General features: G+C 37.4%; 1 gene segment (V, D, J or C); it reads right to left on the reverse strand.

The window, feature by feature from the left end:
• Positions 1 to 21,056, reverse strand: part of LOC123811069 — a 35,275-nt gene extending 14,219 nt beyond the window's left edge. The window contains 2 exon segments of the C gene segment in view: positions 20,534 to 20,850; positions 20,960 to 21,056. Of these exon segments, the coding sequence occupies positions 20,534 to 20,850; positions 20,960 to 21,002 (360 nt within the window).
• Between the last annotated feature and the right edge of the window lie 17 nt (positions 21,057 to 21,073).

The following is a 21,073-nucleotide window of genomic DNA, read 5'->3' on the forward strand; positions in this document are numbered from 1 at the left end:
GTTATTTTATAGAAATACCCTAAGAACCATAATTAAAGTATTTAATAAATGTACATTTAACATGACTTACTTGATCTTTTTGGGTGGAGAGAGGGGTGGCATATTTAGAAGCAGAAGCATTGTTTTCATTCAAGAGTAGTGATTTAAAATATGAACTATTACTAATTAAGTAGTTAGTTAAAGAGTCCATTTAGGTGGTCAGACTATGGCCCTGGCTGGTGTGGCTCAGTGGATGCAGCGTTGGACTGCAAACCAAAGGGTCATGGTTCAATTCCCATTCGGGGCACATGCCTCGGTTGTGGGCCAGATTCCCCAGTGTGAGGTGCACAAGAGACAACTACACATTGACGTTTCTCTTCTTGTCTTTCTCCCTCTATTCCCTTCTCTAAAAATAAACAAGTAAAACCCCAATATTTCTAATATCACATAATAGTCCAGACCATGCACTTTGGAATAGATAAGTCTCTTGAATCCTAAACCTTGCCATAGTAACTTGTCATGAGACCTGAGGCAATTAACCAAACTACTCTAAGCCTCAGTTTTCTTATCTATGAAATGCACATAACAAGATCCGTGCATAGGGCCACTGAGGAATTAGATAAGGCAATAAAACTATTTAATGTGGTGTCTGGCCTTCTGTAAATACTAGCTAATATCATTCCCTTTAATGGAATGGTCAGGGCCATTTTTTAAATTATTCCACAAAACAAAATATAAGTATTTTATAAGCAATAATTCTTACATGAATTAAGAAAGGAAACAGCTCATGAACCCAAGATCTTCTGTATCTATGCCATCCACAGGCAAAAGAAGATGGAGGCTAATCAAGCTAGAATCTGATCTACTAGATGACAGGCTTTTTGAGTGCTGGGAAAACGTCTTTTTCATTCTTTTATCTCCAGCATTCAGCACAGAAGCTGTCTTCTGTAAATGTTTGCTGAGACAATGAATGAACAAATGAAAATGTAAAACCATGAAGACTTTTCCTGGATTTTGGAGCTGAAATGATTTATTAGGCTAATAATTCCATTAAACTGGTCCATCTCTACGGGCAGTATAGCAAGACTAGTGATAGCATAAATTGTGATGTTCTTTACTCACTATAAGAATTAAGTTTTTGCCTGGCTATTAGACATGAGATAAAAAGCCAATAATGTATCAGATTATTGGGAGAACAAAGTACTATGTTTTATCTCCAAATATCATGAATAAAACTGTCTATCAGTTAAAAGATCACCTATAAGAAATGCATCTTAAACTCATAATTTATACCATGGTATACAGGCATAGTACTCAACAGATTTTAATTTATAGTATGTAAGTATTTCTTGTGTATGCAAGTATTTCTTGTGTATGTGTATTCTAAGAACAGAGTTTGAATCACCTGACATGCAGAGAAAAAAATAAACCATTTACAAAATAGTGTTATATTCATATACAGTGACCAGTAGCTACAAAATTTCTGTTTATATATTGAGGCTGAGAATGTGGCATTCAGATTAGGGTGACTATAAATTATTTTTATCTAAATAGCAACTACCAGTTTTTCAAACATAGAATAAATTACTTACCAGAGGGAATTACTATGAGCTTTGTCCCTTCAGCAAATAACTTGATCATGCCCGAGTGATCACACTGGTTACAACTACTTCAAAAATCTCACGATTTTTCTAAGGTTCATGACATGACCAGCATTGCAAAAAAAAAATGGCCATTTGATCTTCTGGGTTCCTGTGGAAGTCCTTAAATATAGATTTTGTGGCATCTGATGGTTTATAAATCTTCCTCAAATAAATTGACCCAGGTGTCTGTTTTTTTTTTATCAAGGTAGTAATTATTGAAAAGGACTGATAAAAAATGAAAGAGGAGCAGGAAAAGAAGAGATCAAGCTGAACTGGTCAACCAACAACTTTTGCTAATTACCAGGAAATGTATTCAGAGATTTAAGAATTTTTGCTTCTAGATGTTCAGTGAAACTGCTGGGAGATGGCATCAAAGGGAAGACCTTTCCTTCTGTTCTGAGAAACACCAGGGCTGCTCCTCCAGTGGTTTTGGATTATTTCTGAAAAGAGGAAATTCTGCAGTAACTGAAAAATACAAGTCTTCCAACACAGATATATTTGATAAATGTGAACAAAACTCTCCATTTTTAATAAAGCCACTTTTCTCATTTGACAATGTGATTGATTACCAGGCAATGCAAAATGAGACAATAATTTCTTGATGGCATTACTTTTCCTGGAATAAAAGAGGATATGTGTGCAATTGTATCACTTGTAAAGTAATGAATTTCTTGTTTAAAGTGAAATTTAAAAAACAAAATCCAGTTCTACAATTTGTTGAAAAGAGAATTCTCTTGGAAGTTGTTCTGCAATCTTATGCCTCTTATCTTGGGTCAGGGGAACAAAAATTGTCAGAAGCAGTGGAGTGTTCCTGTGGGCACACATGGGTTGTCCATCTGCCTCCCCAGAGAGGACCGGCCCTGATGACTCCCAAGTGCACATCAGATCCAGGTTAAGACCTGGTCCCATGAGCAAACTTAGTCTCTGTCCCTGAGAATGAAGCTGTGGCATGGTCATGGTGGAAAATTGTCCACTTGCAACAGATCACAGCACCAAACACTATGGGAAAGGATGTGGGGTGGGATGAAAATTATTTTTAAAGATTATTTTTTGTTCATTGAACATTTCAAGTTATTATTGATTAGAGCTATCAAACACCTTTTGCACTTATTGTAGATGTAAATAGTACCCACTCAGTTCCTTTCTGATAGTTTGTCCTCTTTTTGTCCTTATTCCAAGATTATGAGCAGAATTATCTGCAGCTTTAAGAGTTGTTTATATTTTGGACTTCGAGCCACAGTGGAGGTGTAGGTAGACACACTGTGCCTCCTCACACAGCCATAAGAAGGACAACAACAAATTTAAAAACAAAACAGAAAAAACAACTAGAACTGACAGAAAATCAAACTGTATGGAAGTCTGACAATCAAGGAGTTAAAGAAGAAGTATTCATCCAGAATGGTAGGAGGGGTGGAGACAGGCAGCTGGGGGAAAGAACTGGAGGACGGGGGTGGACAAGGTGGTTGGCAGACTGAGTGAGGTGGCAGCTGGCAGACAGGGTGGTCCCACATTGGCATGCAGATAAACCAGGAGGAACAACTGGGAAGCAAGACAGACCACACAACCCAAGTTTCCAGCATGGGGAAATAAAGCCTTAAAACCTCTTACTGAAAAAAAAAAACTGTTAGGGTTGAGGTGACAGGAGAAACTCCCAGCTTCACCAGAGAGTTTGTAGAATGTACACAAACCCAGAAGGTGCTGATTTTGATTAGTAGGGGAAGTGACTGAAAGCCAGTAGAGAGCAGAGCAAGGGGCACTGTTCCCTCTCAGACCTCACCCCCACATACAGAACCACAAGGCAGCAAAGTGGGTTGCCCCATCCTGGCAAATACCTAAGGTTCCACCCTTACAACATAACAGGTGCACTGGGAAAAAAATGTCCTAAATGAGAGAACAGATCAGCACCCTTTGATTGCTCAACTGGTAGAGCTGAGGACTATAAGCTATGTCTGTGTGGAAAGAACAGATCAGAGTCCCAGAAAAAAATACAACTAAGCAATGAAGATAGCCAACCTATCAGATGCATAGTTCAAAACACTGGTAATCAGGATGCTTACAGAATTGGGTGAATATGGTCACAAATTAGAGGAAAAAATGAAGGCCATGAAAAGTGAAATAAAGGGAAATGTAGAGGGAATCAACAGTGACAGGAAGAAAACTGGAACTCAAATCAACAGCTTAGGCCAGAAGGAAGAAATAAACATTCAACCAGAACAGAATAAACAAACAAGAATTCAAAAAAATGAGGAGAGGCTTAGGAACCTCCAAGACAACTTTAAATGTTCCAACATCTGAATCAGAAAGAGAATGGTGCCAGAAGGAGAAGAGAAAGAGCAAGAAATTGAAAACTTATTTGAAAATATAATGAAGAAGAACTTCCACAATCCAGCAAAGGAAATAGACTTCTAGGAAGTCCAGGAAGCTCAGAGAGTCCCAAAGAAGTTAGACCCAAGGAAGCACACACCAAGGCACATCATAATTACATTACCCAAGATGAAAGATAAGGAAAGATTTTCTCTTTCTGCTTAAAGGCAGAAAGAGAAAAGAATGGAGTTACCTACAAAGGAGTTCTCATTAGATTCTCAGCTTATTTCTTAAAAGAAATCTTGCAGGCAAAAAAGGGCTGGAAAGAAGTATTTCAAGTCATGAAAGGCAAGGACCTACATCCAAGATTACTTTATCCAGCAAAGCTATCATTTAGAATTGAAGGACAGATAAAGCACTTTTCAGATAAGGTCAAGTTCAAGGAGTTCATCATTACCAAGCTCTTATTATATGAAATGTTAAGGGGACTTATCTAAGAAAAAGAAGATCAAATATATGAACAGTAAAATGACAACAAATTTACAAGTATTAACAACCAAACCAAAAACAAAACCAAAAGAAAAACAAACTAATCAAACAACTAGAACAGGAACAGAATCACAGAAATGGAGATCACATGTAGGGTTATCAATGGGGGAGTGAGGGGAAGAAAGGGGAAAAAGGTACAGAGAATAAGTAGCATAAATGTTAGGTAGAAAATAGACAGAGGGAGGTTAAGAATAGTATAGGAGTAGTAGAAGCCAAAGAAGTTACATGTATGACCCATAGTTCATGAATGAACTAAAGAGGGAGGAATACGGGTGGGAGGGGATGTACAGGGTGGAGGGAAATAAAGGGGGGAAAATGGGACAACTGTAATAGCATGATCAATAAAATACATTTTTAAAAAGAAAGAAACTGAAGGAATTAGTCAAAGAACATATATGACATACCCATAGACATGGACCACAGTGAGGGGACTGACGATGGAAGTGGGGGGCAGTCAGGGTAGAGGTGGGAGTGAAGGAGGCAAAGTGGGACCACTGTAATAGCATAAACAATAAAATATAAAAATAAATTAATTAAAAATTAAAAAGAAAAAAGGAGTTGTTTATATTTCACAATCTATGAAGAATTTAAGTAATAAAATGCAAGAAAATAGTAGTTATGAAATAGTTTATTAAATTTATAAGAAAACATGAGAACTATATGAAGAAAAGAGTATAAGGTTTGATAAGTGCCATAAAACAAAACCTAAACAAATGATATATATATATATTTATGAAGAAAAAACTCAAAATCATAAATATGCTAATCTTTCCAAAATTCATATGTATATAAATTAACTGCAATTCCAATCATAATTATGACAACATTCTTTTTTACTATGGTGTAGGTTTGGGGAGAGGGCAAGATAACTTGATTTTAAATGTTATTATAGAGAATAAATATGAGATAATTAAAAATAATTTTTGAAAAATATTAGGGAACAGACTTTTGACATGGCAGATCTTTTTCTAAAAATATCTTTAATTGTTCAATTACAGTTATCCCCATCTTCCCCCCATTGCTCTCCCCTGTCCTGCCCACCCCCTGCTCCCACATTTAATCCTCCTTCTGTTGTCCTTGTCCTTGGGTCCTTTATACAGGTTTTTTTACTTGACCCTTCCCTGTCTTCCCCCTATCATCCCCTTCCTCCCTCCCCTTTGGTCATTTTCAGTTTGTTCTTTATTTCCATGTCTCTGGTTCTATTTTGCTCATTTGTTTGTTTGGTTGATTAGGTTCCATTTATAGGTGAGATCATATGGTATTTGATCTCATGATATCAGACATGTTTCTGTAAGGAACAACAGATCATTACAAAAAACTATCTTCATTTGTTTATAAAAACTCCAGGCAGTGTTCAGCAGAAGCCAAGTCATTTCACTTTCAAGCAAGCTCTTCCCTTTAGCAAATTTACCAACTGTCTTCATTCTGAACTTCAATGAGCTTGTAGTCTTTTCAGGCTTCTTTGCACTTTGGGTACTTCATATGCTACTATGTGCAATTCAGAATGCACCTATAGGAAAACATTTTTGATAAAACACTTGTTTCTATTTTGTAAATAAGATACACATGTCTGTTTTGGATAGTTATGCATGAAAGTCACATTTGCATGAAAAAAAAATTGTTCCTTGAGAAGGAAACTGTACCTTAGCTCCAAATCTGCTTTCCCCTTGTTTCTCCTTGCTCTGACATAACAACACATGGCTCTGGATTCTCTAGTAGTTAAAGAAAGGGAAATTCGCACATGTGGGATCTACTCTGAATTAGGCATGCATATAAATTATTCAGCTTTACCTATACAATGGTTATTGCTCTTAAAAGGCAGAGAGAGAACTGAAAGCTAGGGATTTTATTTCAAGGTCACAAAATCCCAAACTCTGTTCTTTCAAGCACTTCACACTTCTTGGATGGAGTTGGAAAGATGTGTGTGACTGGGACAGTTTCCAGGCCTATTTCAGGTCTACATAATTAGAGGATCTGTATCTTAAATGATCAAATATGAGATATTGGGTGTTACTTTCTAAGAAACACAGGAAGTATCCTGAGTAAAAAGTAGGTGAAATGGTTGTTTTGATTATCCTAACAGCAATGGGCCATCATTGCAAGCACCTAGCAAAAGAATCTGTGAGGACTGGTCCTAGTTTAATTGGAATATCCAATTAAAGTCTACAATTTAGCTCCTTTTCACTGCTCACTAGGAGATTAAAGTGTCCATGAGAACACTAGACCCCACAGTTCAAATTATACATATTACTTGAATTAAGTGGTTATTTCTATCATGAGTTTGCTGATTGCCCTCCCCATGTTGGCTAGAAAACAAATAGAGTTTCTAAACTTGCATTACGTTTGAGAGAGGGAGGAGTGGAAGTTTCTGCACTGAGTCTAAGGGTTTGGTCTGGGGGCTCTGTCTGGAAAGCCAATTCTAGTCTTAGGTAGTCAACCGTGGGGTTGACTGGGTTTGTGGTTTGCTTTCTGGACAGTGAAACCACAGTTCCCAGTATCTCCTGTCTCTTTTATCAGATTTCATATCATGGGAAAAGTCTAAAGAATCCACAGGTTTCCCCATCTCTATTTATCTCATTCCGAGAGGAAGCAAAAGATATGGAAAATCAAGGGAACACCATCTACTTCCAAAAAAAAAAAAATCTCTCCACTGTGTTTAGTGATACAATACACGTTTGTCCTTTACTGGGACAAGAAAGTGTATGGAGAAAACTAATACAAATTGTGGGGATTGGAGTGATGGAGTGAGATTGGAATCAATTGTGTTTGGGATTCTTATTAGACATACAAGAAGAGGTATTTCAGCTGTAATGTCAGGATGTAGATTGTTGTTATTACTGTTGTTCTTGTTATTTTCAAGGTTTGGACCCTTAGACATTGGACATGAAAATGTCTGAAGTCACAATAACACTACAGAAAGCAGGTTGGGGCTATCAAGTTTGGAACCAAGTGCACAACTATGCAGTTAGGATAGGTGTCAAGTCAGAGTGAAGAGCAGGGAATTTGAACTTCTTTTAGCAGATTGTTCTGTAACTGGAAACATTTACAAGTATATTAATGAGACACCAATCTCCACCTTCCACATGCACACATATTTGATGGGCATGTTCCAAAGTGTTCCAGTTGTTGGGTATTTCAGAACTGATAGGAAACTGCAGAAATGAAGGGGAGTATGTAGCTCTGGGGAAATGACATGAGGATAGGAGCTTGGAGTCCATCATCTGCTGACCTTTATCTCTTCTCAACAGTGGGAAGTTGCATACTTTGCGTACATGTCAGATCTTATCACGTTCTGGGGAGCTCATTTGTAAAGACAGAGTATAGTTAGTTGTTAAAGCTTCCCTTTGAAAGAATTACTTTTTGCTAAAGAAATTCAACACTTACTATCAGAGAGACAGGAATAGTCACTGGACTGAAAATCTGAAACTTAACTAGAGCCCTACCTCTGTGATTAACTAGCTTTGAACTAGTCACTTGCCATCTCTCAGTCAGCCCAGCTTCTTCACTTCAGATGTGGGCACTGTGCTAAATATATGTCCTAAGAGCCCTTCCTCTCCCAACAGTTTCTGAGCTTAAGATTAAGGGCATTAAAGGGCCTGTTGTGGTTGCTCCAGTGTGACAGGAGTTGAGGGTTAGTAACAGAGAAAGTTTTCTTACAGGTCCCTTGTGACTCTATGACTTTGTGAGATCCCAGCAGGAACAGTAGTAGGTGGCTTCATCGGATTTGACATCATTGATTATCAGGTAAAACGTTCCATCATCTTTCCAATAAGTCTCCAAGTGAGCTTGTCATCCTTGGTTGAGCCATAAAGGATTCATCTCAGGGGCTCCTCTTCTTTTTGTTGATACCAGTGCACAATGGCATTCTCAAGGGGAACCCCAGACAGTTTTCAGGTTATGTGCACTGTTCTGTGTGGTGTCCGGGTAAAGGATAATTGATTCTGAGATATTCTCATTCTGGTGTTTCCATCTGAAAAGCAAGGGTTGTCAGTTTTTTCTTTTAATAGTTTAGAGATTTCACTCCAAAGTCACCCTGCTTACTTAGTTTAGATGGAAGTCTGCTATTGCTTCTTTCTTTTTGTTTTTATTGTTGTTTAAGTACAGTTTTCTGCCTTTTCCCCCATCCCTCCCCACCACCCGAGCCCTCCCTTCCCCTACCTCCTTCCCCTGTTTCCACACCCCTGTTGTTATTGTCCATGTGTCCTTTATAGTTGTTCCTATAAACCTGTCACATTTTTCACCCATTATCCCCTACCATCTCCCCTCTGGTCACCATCAACCTGTTCTCAGTTTCAATGTCTTTGGTTATATTTTTCTTGCTTGTTTGTTTTCTTGATTAGGTTCTAATTAAAGGTGAGATCGTATGGTATTTATCTTTCACTGCCTGGCTTATTTCACTTAGCATAATGCTCTACAATTCCATTCAAGCTGTTGCAAAGGGTAGGAGCTTCTTCTTTCTTTCTGCTGCATAGAATTCCATTGTGTAAATGTACCATAGTTTTTTATCCACTCATTTACTGATGGGCACTTAGGTTCCTTCCAGCACGTAGCTATTGTACATTGTGCTGCTATGAACATTGGGATGCATAGGTTCTTTTGGATTGGTGTTTCAGGATTCTTAGGATATAATCCTAGCAGTGGAATTGCCTGGTCAAAAGACAGTTCCATTTTTGGTTTTCTGAGGAAATTCCATACTGTTTTCCATAGTGGTTGCATCAGTCTGCAATCCCACCAACAGTGTACTAGGGTTCATTTTCTCCACAACCTCTCCAACACTTGTTGTTTGTTGCTTTGTTTATGATGGCCACTCTGACCTGTGTGAAGTGACCAGTGTGAAGGAGAACAAAGAAGTCCTATTTTGTTCTTCTTTCTCAAAATTGCTACAGCTATAAAACTCCTGGCACACAAAAGTCCTGGAATGGATGATTTCACAGGAGAATTCTACAAAGCACTTAAGGAAGAGCTAACCCCTATCCTTCACAGACTATTCCAAAAAATCCAAAATGATGGGAGACTCCCAAACTCTTTTTATGAAGCCAGCATCATCCTAATTCCAAAGCCAGATAAAGACATAACAAAGAAAAAAAAAGACATAACAAAGAAAGAAAACTTCAGGCCAATATCACTGATGAACATAGATGCTAAAATCCTCAGCAAAATACTGGAAAACCACATCCAACAATATATTAAAAAGATCATACACCATGACCAAGTGGGATTTATCTCAGGGATGCAAGGATGGTATAATATTTGTAAATCAATACATGTAAATACATCACATAAACAAAAGCAAAGACAAAAATCACATGATCATATCAATAGATGTGGGAAAGCATGTCATAAGCTATAGCACCCATTTATGAATAAAACACTCTGCAAAGTGGGAATACAGGGAGCATTCCTCAACATAATAAAGGCCATATATGAGAGGCCTACAGCCAACATCATACTCAATGGGCAAAAACTAAAAACTTTCCCACTAAGATCAGGAATAGGACAAGGTTGTCCACTTTCACCAATTCTATTCAACATAGTTTTGGAAGTCCTAGACAGAGCAAGTCAGACAATAAAAAGAAATAAAAGGCATCCAGATTGGAAAAGAGGAGACAAAACTGTCCTTTTTTTTTGCAGATGGCATGATAGTGTACATAGAAAATCCTATAGACTCCACCAAACTACTCACCATAGTAAGTGAATCTGGTGATACAGCAGGATACAAAGTTAATATTTAGAAATCAAAGCATTTTGTACACCCACAATGAAACATCAGAAACAGAAATCAGGAAAAAAATCCCATTTGATATAGAAACAAGAAAAGTAAAGTACCTAGGAGTAAACCTAACCAAGGAGGTAAAAGACCTATACTCAGAAAACTACATGACGCTGAAGAAATTAAGGAAGACACAAACAAATGGAAGTATGTATCATGTTTATGGATTGGAAGAATTATCATCAAAATGTCCATACTACTGAAATGAATTTATAAATTCAATGTAATCTTTATTAAAATACCAATGACATATTATGCAGATATATAGAACAAACACTTCAAAAATGTATATGGAAGCAAAGTCATTCATTTTGAATATTTCCCTTTATTATGTTGTAAGAGTCTTGCAAAGTCATTTCCCCTTCTCTGTGTCTCTGAGCACATGCTGCTCTTCTTTCCCAGTTTTTAATTCCATCCTTTTCTAATTGAGTTGTAAAAGCTATTTATGTAGTTTGGACACCATTCATGTTTGTTTTTCATATGTGTGTGAGAATATTTCCTTCTAATTCTTTGCTTTTCATGTTCTTAGCAGTCTTAAACAAAGCAGATATCTTAATTTCAATGACTGTGTATTTTATCCATGTCCCCTGTTTTTTCTGTTTTAAAAAAATATTTGCCTAACCCATGGTCACAATGAATTTCTTTTATATTTTCATCTTGAAGTTTTATTGTTTTCAGTTTTATATTTAGTCCTATCAGTCTTTTTTAGCTCATTTTTGTTTATGATGTTCAATATGGATTGAATCTTCTTTTTCACATACATGAACAATTGTTCCAATACTCTTTGTTGAAAAGTTTATCCATTTTTCATTTTTGTATTTACCTGGAACCCTTGATAAAAATCAGTTAACCATGTATTTGTAGCTCTATTTCTGGATTCCTTTTTCTGATGCTCTTATCTATGTATCTGCACTTTCACCAATACCTCACTGTCTTAATCATTGTAGCTTAAAGGTATGTTTAAGATTTTATTGTTTTCAAAATTTTGTGGCTATTCTATGTCTTTTGCCTTCCCATATATATTTACAATTTGGGGTAAGTATGATATTTTAAATATATTGAGTCTTTCAATCCATGAACATGGCATATGTCCATATAATTATTTTTTCTTTGACTCCTGTCATCACAGTTTTGTAGTTCTCAGCATATAAATCCTTTACATTTGGTTAAATTTATTTCTAAATATTATATAAGTTGTTGTTGCTATTGTTAATAGTACTATTTTTAAAATTAACAATTTCCAGTGGTTAATTGTTGGTTTCCCCCCAAACAGCAAAGGTTTAAACTGCATGTGTCCATTTATACCCAGATTTTTTTTCCACTAAATACTGTTGTTCTCCATGTCCATGGGTTTTGCACCCACAGATTCAATCAATGGATGATCAAATAAACCATTTTCAGCTCACAGTTTGGAGTTGGCAGTTGTAGAAGTCCAACTGTAGGCATTGTTCTATGCCATTTTAAATAAGAAACTTGAGCATCCACAGATTTTGGTATTTGTAGGATATCTTGAAACCAATGCTGAAGGCTAAGTATAGTCAAGATTTTGGGGAGTCAAAAGTTATTCACAGACTTTTTTACTGTGTAGGGGATAATACTCCTAACTCCCATGTTGTTCAGTGGTCAACTGTATATAGAATTAAAATTAAGTTCGCATCTCTCATTCTATTTTGCAGCTCTATATATTTCATTATGCATGTGCCAACATTTATTTAATGAATTTCTTATGTATGTATATTGTGTATATTCCAATATATTATACTTACACAATGATTAAATTTATATATACATACTTTTTAAATTTTGTTGAATGTTGTGCTTTCTGGGTGAATATCCAAAGACATTTTGTTTGGCAAAAAGTTAAATTTATAGAAATATTGTTACATATTTCCAAATTTCCCTACAAAGAGCATGCATTTTGCACTTGTAGCTGCAATGTATGAGGGCCTATATTCCCCTGTCACTTAACCAACAGAATATATTGTCAAATGTTTAAATTCTTACCAATCTCATGAGTGAGAAATAGTGCCTCAAATGCAGTATTGACTGGCATTTATCTTACTTTAAGTAAAGTTGAGCATTTTTTATATGGTTAAGAGCTATTTTTACATCATTCTCCATGAATTGGATTTTTATGTATTTTCTTATTTTCATGTAGGATATTTTTAAGTTTTTTTTATTTTTAAATTTTACATTTTTTTATATCAGTGACAGTAGAGCATCATCTCCTAAACAGGTTGCAAATATTCTCTATAGTTTGTCATCTGTCCTTTTCATTTGGTATGTTGCTTGTTACTATGCAAGATTTACTTTTATTTTCATGTAGTAAAAGTTATCTGTATTCTCTTGTTGCATCTTGAATTTTAATTATGAATACAGACTCATTCCTCAACCCCATGTTACACAACAGAGACTGGCAAATTTCTTCTCTATGTGATCAGATGACAAATGTTTTCACTTTTGTGAACCATAATGTCTGTGCTGTGATTACTCATCTCTGCTCCTGTACTTCCTAAGCAATCAGACGGTATGTAAATGTGTAGGTGTGGCTGTGTTCCAGGAACATCAAGGGCAGGTATCTTGCTAGAAAATATTCCTAAAGAAGGGTTTCTTTTTTTCATTTATTTCTATTATCTCAAAAAATAATAAAAAAAGTTTTTGTTTCATATTTTACTCCCATATTTTGAAAGTCAAATCAACAATAGTATTTATATGATTTCTAGGAAGATAATACTTAGACCCAGCTTAGAATAGTAATTATTTTGTGAGTGAGAGTTTGTTTTCTCTTTAGATATGGGAACTATAGACTAGATGCCATTTCTGCTTCCTGTGTTTCAGAGGCAGGTAACACGCTGATTGCAAGGACAGTCACTGAAGATGGAAGTTCAGCCTTCCATCTGCACTTAGTATCTCAGTGACCACAGACAAAGTAAATAACATCTCTATGCTTATTTCCTCATCAAGAGTGAATCATGATAGTATGTCAAGATTGTCACAAACATGAGATGAATTAGAACAGTACCTGAGAAAAAGCAGCAGCTCTGAGTGAATGAACACTACGATCCTCCCAGGATCACAGAACGATCCTAAGGAAAGGGATCCTGATGAGTATCCACTCTGTTGTGTGATCATCTAATGATCCCAGGGGATCTGAGGCCTGTGCAAAGGGAAGTGTGCTGGTCAGGCTGTGACACATCCATCCATCTAGAATGAATAATCTTCCTCTTCCTGGAGGAGAGGGCAAGCACTCCATCCCACACCCACCCCAAAATGTGTGCAGTAAATAAAACACTGAACATCTTCAGGATGGCCTGACAGGGTTGAAGCAGTATGGGGTTTTGGGTTTTGAAAGTAATTTTATCTCTCTAACCTCAAATTATTAAAAGTAAATGGGGAAAAATGATCATTACTTCACAAACATGTTGCGGTATTTCCATAAGATATAATATCACAGCCATGTTTCCTGCCACTTGATGATTTCCTCTTTGAATATGAGCCATATCATTTACATTAGGAGTAATCTCCACAGTCAAAAGAGTAATACACAACTCAAGTTCTGTGTTCAGAACTGGCTCAGGCTGGGTGCCCAGCTGTGCAGCCTCTGTGTTGCCCATGTTGAGAAGGATGTGTGGAGGCACAGACTGAAGATGGTTCTTGTGCAGGAATCTTGGCAACTCTAACATTGTGGGTGTCAGTCCAACAGGCACAGAAGTACACAGCCTCATCTTCTTTCTCCAAGAAATTTATTTTCAAGGTGGAAGTGAAAGTGCGAAGATTTTTACTTGTCTCAAATTTGTTGTTCTTCCCACGAGTAGGAGTGTTTGAGTAAGCATATATTAAATGTTCTATACCTTGATCTGGTTTCTGCTGATACCAGTGTATGTAGTCTGTGCTAAAGGTGCTAGAAAACACCTTACAAGATATATGGGCACTTTTATCTCTTGACCTGGAAATTGATATTTCAGATTGCTCCAACTTTAACTGCCCAAGGCCAACTGCAGAAAAAAATTAAATCAATAAATCAATAAATCTTCATGAACAAATGGCATGTAAAGAGGTAACAATAAAGAAGTTCTTCTGTCTCTCTTTTAGACCTAAAGATACAGGTAACTCACAAGGCCAGAGGGAGAAGAAGATGACTGCTTCCAGTAGTAACATCCTGCACTCCAGGCTGGCTCCCCAGGGAGAAGGTAAGGAAGTGAGGTCCCTGTTAGCAGACCAGTGTCAGGAGGGTGGGGTTCTGTCTTGTTTATAAGAGGAAGTGGTGGCTCAGACAGTTCCCTGGGGTTCTTCATGATCTGCTACATAGATGAGCAGTTCGGGGCTTCCTCTCTCCCATGAGTGCTGGGAATATAGGATAAGAGTGTTGTGATCTAGAAAAAAAGTCCTGGAATAAATGTGTCTGTCTGGGTTGGGGCAGGGATGGTTCTCACACCCACTGAGCCATTCCCTGTGAAATACCATGACATAGAAACATTACTTCAGAAATGTGAAGACGTACAAATTGTGTTCAGATCCTATGTGAATCTTTCTGTGGATTCAGGATTTGGGTATGAAAATTGATCTTTATTTTTCTTTAATACCAAAAAACAAAATCAGAAGCTGGAATACTTCATTGACATTATTTAAGATGCCATATGCCCAATCACCGAAAAATTTCTGTTTTTTTTTTAATTAATCAATATGTCAACACACAGACTATGACTCAGGACAACCAAACTTCATTTACAATCTGGGTGCCTTTTTGAAAGGGCTAGACTGCAGTTGCTGGCAGGTAGAGGAGACAGAGAAATCTGGGGACTCAACTTCCCATTCTGGACCTTCGAACTGTCTCATGAACACTATGCCACATGTAAGAGTATTTTCAAAGCCATGTTATATTTAATATGTAATAATAAGCTTTCAAATTAATATAGTATCTAATATTCATTTAGAAACTCTTATTTATAAGACAGTGTTCTAAATGTTTACTTATTTTATTTAATCCTCTCAACAACACTCTTGTGAGGTAGCTGCTATGATATTCTCCATATGGCAATGAGAACATGGCAAAAAGAAGTGATTAAAAGTCCCAGATTGGGGAAACACAAGAACTCAATAGTTGTTCACTAATGAATGCCTGAGTAAAAGGAGGTATACAAAATGACAGTAAAATGTCCCCACACTTTACTATTATTTTGAATTTTTCTCTATGTATTTATGTATAGAAATAGGATTTCTTTTGATTATATATAAACATTTCAAGTGGGACTTGAATATTTGGCTTTATATTCTCTTCTTTTGGTTAACGTATTGTAGTGAGAAACTTGGAAGTCATGAAATAACCTATGTGAGTGTTATTTAGTAACCAAAGTTATAATTCAATACCTTTCCATACCACTTAGCCCGATCTAACATTTGTGTGTTACTTAGGCTACTCGTGCCTCACTTGCCTCATAAACATGTTGCCTACATATCTTTCTTTCAGAGGTGTTAGGAGGCACATTGCACAAGTGTAATGCACAAAACACTCAAATATTAGTACTTGGCACATGAGGAGTCTTCAATGATGTTATAAAGTGTTATTATTTGTCTTATTATCAAACAAGACAAAATTACCTTGCTGTATATTTTTATAATGCAACTCTAGTAACTCATTCAGAAAAATATGTAAGTTAATCAAAGTACATAGGAGAAATAAAGCCATCTATTTCCTCAGGAATAATCATTCTTAAAGTTTTAGAAAATTCCTTTCCCCCTTTAATTATTCTTCTATCAATACAAAAAGTTTTTCTGTCAAAAGTTATTATAGACTCATGAATTTTTATTTCTATTATATTGCAAATATTTCAAATTTTAGTAATAAACCCATAAAATATTTTTCAATGGCTGCATTGTAGTTTATTCTTTGAATGCAATGTAAATCAGGTGTCTCCCTGTAAATCATCATTTAGTCTGACATACAAAAATCTGCTGGCGAGTTTTCTTCTAAGATCTGAAAGCAGCAAAGTGTATCACTGTCAGCATCTCATTACTGCTCTATGAGTCTCTTTTGATTACTAAATGAGACAACCCTGTAAGAAGGTAGCAGCAATATATTGACAAGCTTGTCTGTGCATTCCTGTCCGAAAAGGGTTTATGTTCTCAGATTCCTTGGGATTCTCTCAGGTCTTTCTCTCTACCCTTGCTTTTATTAACAGTTTTATAATCAGTAAGTTTGTATGCAGGTTCAAGAAATCAACTGTAGTACAAACAGAGAGAATAAGATGGTCAGGAGTCACATAGACAGGATGTAATCACAAAAGATTGAGTGGCTCTGAGGTAAGATAAAAAAGGTTCACATGCTGATCTACAATAGCTTTTCTTGTGAATCTCCTTTCTTTCTTCCAATGGCTTCCCTGAATTGAGAACTAGAACTGGGTCCTTAGAAGAATAGATGATGGGGATGAATATGTTATCATAAACTTAGAAATTATCACATAAGTAAAGGACTATGTACAGCACAGATGCAAAGTGATGTCCATATTCTTGCATGGTGTGCCAGCATGTACTATATAAGAAAAGTGAGTGAATTAAAAGGTAGTCATTTGGAAAACAAAATGAGAATTTATTGACATTTTATGTATTCTGTGAAGACTCCTGATCACTGAAATCCTTGTCACATGGTTCAAATTTTGTCAGGGAATGTTTCACAAAGGTTAGTTTTGTTTTCTGCATGGTGTAGGAACAATGCATAGCATTTCTTTCCTCTAATGATGAGGTGCTAGACTCTGAGGCTGGATTATGTGGGTTCAGCCCTACTTTGATTTGCATCAAATGTATGACTTGGACAAGTTCTCGGGATACATATCTCATTTACCTCATGAGCCAAATGGGTTCATAGTCATAAGAGAACAGACCTCACAGGTTACAGTGAGGGTTGAAGAATTTCATATGTGCAAAGAATTAAGAACACTAATAGACATCTCTCTTATAGAAAAAAAATATTAATTGTTCTTTCCTTGAGCCCATTCTCACTCTTCATTCATTGGCAGAGCCAAGGGTCACTCATAATGTGATGGATTCATCAAACGACCCCAGGATATTGGACCTGTATTCTGATGACATCATATTCCTACAGCCCTGAATGTGAAGTGAGGAACTACCTTCCTCCTGCTCCAGAAAAAAAGATACTGCTTCCATCCCAAGTTGACCTCAAGTATGTTGTTTGTTATAGAATCATGATGTTTACATTTCCAGGGTAGCCTCATGGTCTAGTTCAAAACATATGAACTTGTCTTTGACTAATCAATTGAACTCTCAGAGATTTAATGTTTTATCTGTAAAATGGGCAAATAATTGTTATAGTGCTGAAGTGTTGTGATAATCATCTGTGGCAATGTTCATGTACTCTATCTAGGACAGCTGACATACAATGCTTCCCTCTCTCAGCCTGAGCCACTCCTGTTAGTGGAAGAGTCTAGATGGTGATATGATTAATGGGGCCTGTGTCTATTCATTGCCAGTCAGGATTTAATTCATCAGGAAGTGTGCTAAATGAAGTTTGGGAAGACCATGGGCAGAATGCTTCCTGCTCAAGGTGGGGCCTAACATGTGAACAAACACAAGTAGGCTGTTGCTGCACTATGGGTCCCAGAAGCACAGTAGTCAATGGCCACATGTTTTCCCATGAAGTGCATGGCAAGGACCAATGTAGACTTTTGAAAACTTTTTCTTGCCTCAAATGTATTGTTTTTCTCACCTAGCTGAACTGAAGCTGGGATATTTGTTGAGATGATAGACTTCAGGTGTGTCATAATTTAGTGTGGTTGCTTCTGATACCAGTGTACAACTGTATTTTTAATGTCTTCAGTGGACATCATTCAAAATATGAACACTCTATTGCTCTGGGAATTCACATCTTAGGTGGCTCCAGCTGTAACTCACATGTCCCACTGCAAAGGAAAAGTGGAAATTCCCATGGACATCAGAAACATTAAAAATCTCTTTCATCACTAATCCATGGTCAAATAAATTGAAGAGCAACTCACAAGGCCCCAGAGGGAAAAATATGAATGTTCCCAGTAGTGACATCCTACTGTCTGCCAGACTGTGTCACCAGGGAGAAGGTGGGAAATTGAGGATCCTGTTTGGAGTGTCCAGGACAGGGAGAGGAGGGTGTGAGAAAAGGAAGTGGTCCCATGGGGGCATGTGCAACCTGATGCAGATCTCAGCATTTCAAGGGGTTCTGATGACTCACATGTGCTGAACTGAAAGGAAATATGCTTCAGAACCTAGACAGGAATGTCTGTGTAGGTTGGGTGGAGGCAGTTCTTGAAGGTGACTTAATTCTGTTTTAGACTAATCTGTTTCCTCCTTTATTTTCATGCTGTAGAAACATTATTTCAAAAATGTGAGGGTGTAGTTTTGTGTCACAAAGTTAAACTTGGTACTTCCATTAATTTCTTTGGCTTCAGTACTCAGGAGTATGAAACATGTCGAGTATTTTACAATTTTTTAAGCTCACCCAAGGATATGCTTATTTATTTTCAAGAGAGAGGTATCAGGGAGAGAGAGAGAGAGAGAGAGAGAGAGAGAGAAACATCAATGTGAGGGAGAACATCAATTCGTTGCCTTCTATGTGTACCCCATCAGAGACTGAACCCTCGGTTAGGTATATGACCAGACAAGGCATGAAACCTGCAACCTTGTGGTGTACGGTTGACACTCTAACCAACTGCACCGTCCACCCACCATCAGTATTTTACTTTTTTAAAAAAAGCAAACTAGTGAGAAGGAGGAGATTGGGGGGGAAAGGTGTGGGGAATAAGAAGCATAATTGGTAGGCACAAAATAGACAGGAGGATGTTGAGAATAGTATAGGAAATGGAGAATCCAAAGACATATACGTACAACTCATGGACATGAACTAAGGGGGAGAATACTGGAGGATGTTTGGTGCAGGATGAAGGGGGAGAGGAGACAAAAAATTGGGAAAGCTATAATAGCATAATGAATAAAATACACTTAAAAATAAAAAGGCAAACTGAAGTCTCAAACCGACATAATTCATACCTCATTTTACAAGTGATAGGCATTTTCATTTGAAACACAATGCAGCATTTTCTTTTATAATTAACCAGATGTCACCATACAGATTACAACTCAGAGTATGAAATTTCTGTTATAACCAGGGCGCCCTCAGGAGGAGACAGAACTGAAATTGCTAAAAGGAATAACAGAGCAAATCGTGAGAATGGGGTCAGCCTCTACTTATCCTGGACCTTGAACCTCTCTCATAACACTATGTCACAGAGAGGGATATATTTAAAAAATCTCTTTTTAAAAAATCCTCACCCAAGGATATGTTTATACATTTTAGAGGGACAGGAAGGTAGGGCTGCAGAGAGAAAAACATTGATGTGAAACATTGACCTGTAGCCTCCAGTATACACCCCCCAGCTTGAGATCAAACCTCCAACCTAGGTATGTGCTGTGACTGAGGAATGAACCCTCTACTCTTTTGTGTAAAGGAAAATGTTCGAACCAACTGAGCCATCTGACTAGGGCTAATGTCCATTTATGCATGTGATATGAAGCCTTCTGATCATGACAGGTTCTCTCTCTTCTTTCACAGGCGAAATCAAGTGTTGCCCCATAATGTGGGCTCATCTAACATCCCCAATGAATTTGAGGCTTTGGTCTGATGCCAACGTGCTGGTAGAAACATTTTTCCCACATCTCCCAGAAAACTGGCATTGCTCTATCCTAATTTAATCAGGATAATTTAGTGTGTATTTAAAATATTGCAGTCTTTAAACTTAACAGTGTGTTTCACAGTCCAGTTCAAAAGCATGGACTTCTCACTTTTGGATGATCTTTAAGACTAAACTCTCTAAGCTTAATTTTTTCTAGTTGTAAAATGGACCAGTAACAGTTGTATTGCCAAGGGATTGTCTTGAGTATGCATAATAATAATGGCTCCAGCCACCCTGATCACTTACTGAGAGTTTCTGCAAGGTGAGATGGTGGACTGTGGCACAACCTGTGCTTTCTGTCCCCACACAACACTTTAATTAATTGAGATGTATTGTCAAATAAAGCTTTGGAAGCACAATCCTTGTAATTAACTGGGAGCTATGTGCAAGCATAATCCAAGATGGCTTCCTGAAGAGCTCAGGAAATGCTGCAGACAAGGCAAGGCTGACTTCAGGAGCCCAGCTGGAGAGGGTGTTGCTGGTTGTGGTTGCCACTGTTGGGAAGGATGTAGGTGGGCACAGATCCAGGCAGAGGATATTGTGTGGGTTGTCTCAACAGTTCTAGTAGTGTGAGTCCAGCCAGCACAGTAGTAAATGGCCACATCTTCTTTTTCTATGAAATTTATGGTCAGCATTGAAGTGAGACTTTGAGAATTCTTTTCTGCCTGATATTTGTTGTTCCTCCCACCTTGGTTACTGCGAGCTGGGCTTTTTGTTGAGCTCACATAAATCAGATGTTCCAAAGCCTGATTTGGTTTTTGCCGGTACCAGTGAATGATGTCGTTTTCAAAATTTGTGCTTGATACCTTGCAAAGTATGACAACACTTTTCTTTACTTCTGTGGAAATGGATATCTGAGACTGCTCCAATTTTGATAACCCAAGTCCAACTGTATGTAAAAGAAGAGAATTTCCAATGAACTTCAGACAATATAAGAAACAGTAAAGAATTTCTTTGCTCTCTCATCTAGACTGAAATGGTCAGGGACTGTTACTCACGCGTCCAGAAGGACAAGAAGGTGAATGCTTCCAGCAGGGACATCCTGTGAACAGACTGTGTCCTCAAAGAGAAGCAGGAAAGTGGAGCCTGGGTGGCAGGCAGGGCAACTTATG

This window comes from Phyllostomus hastatus, unplaced genomic scaffold, assembly GCF_019186645.2.
Source record: "Phyllostomus hastatus isolate PE091 unplaced genomic scaffold, TTU_PhHast_1.1 phas_scaffold_78, whole genome shotgun sequence".
NCBI lineage: Eukaryota > Metazoa > Chordata > Mammalia > Chiroptera > Phyllostomidae > Phyllostomus > Phyllostomus hastatus.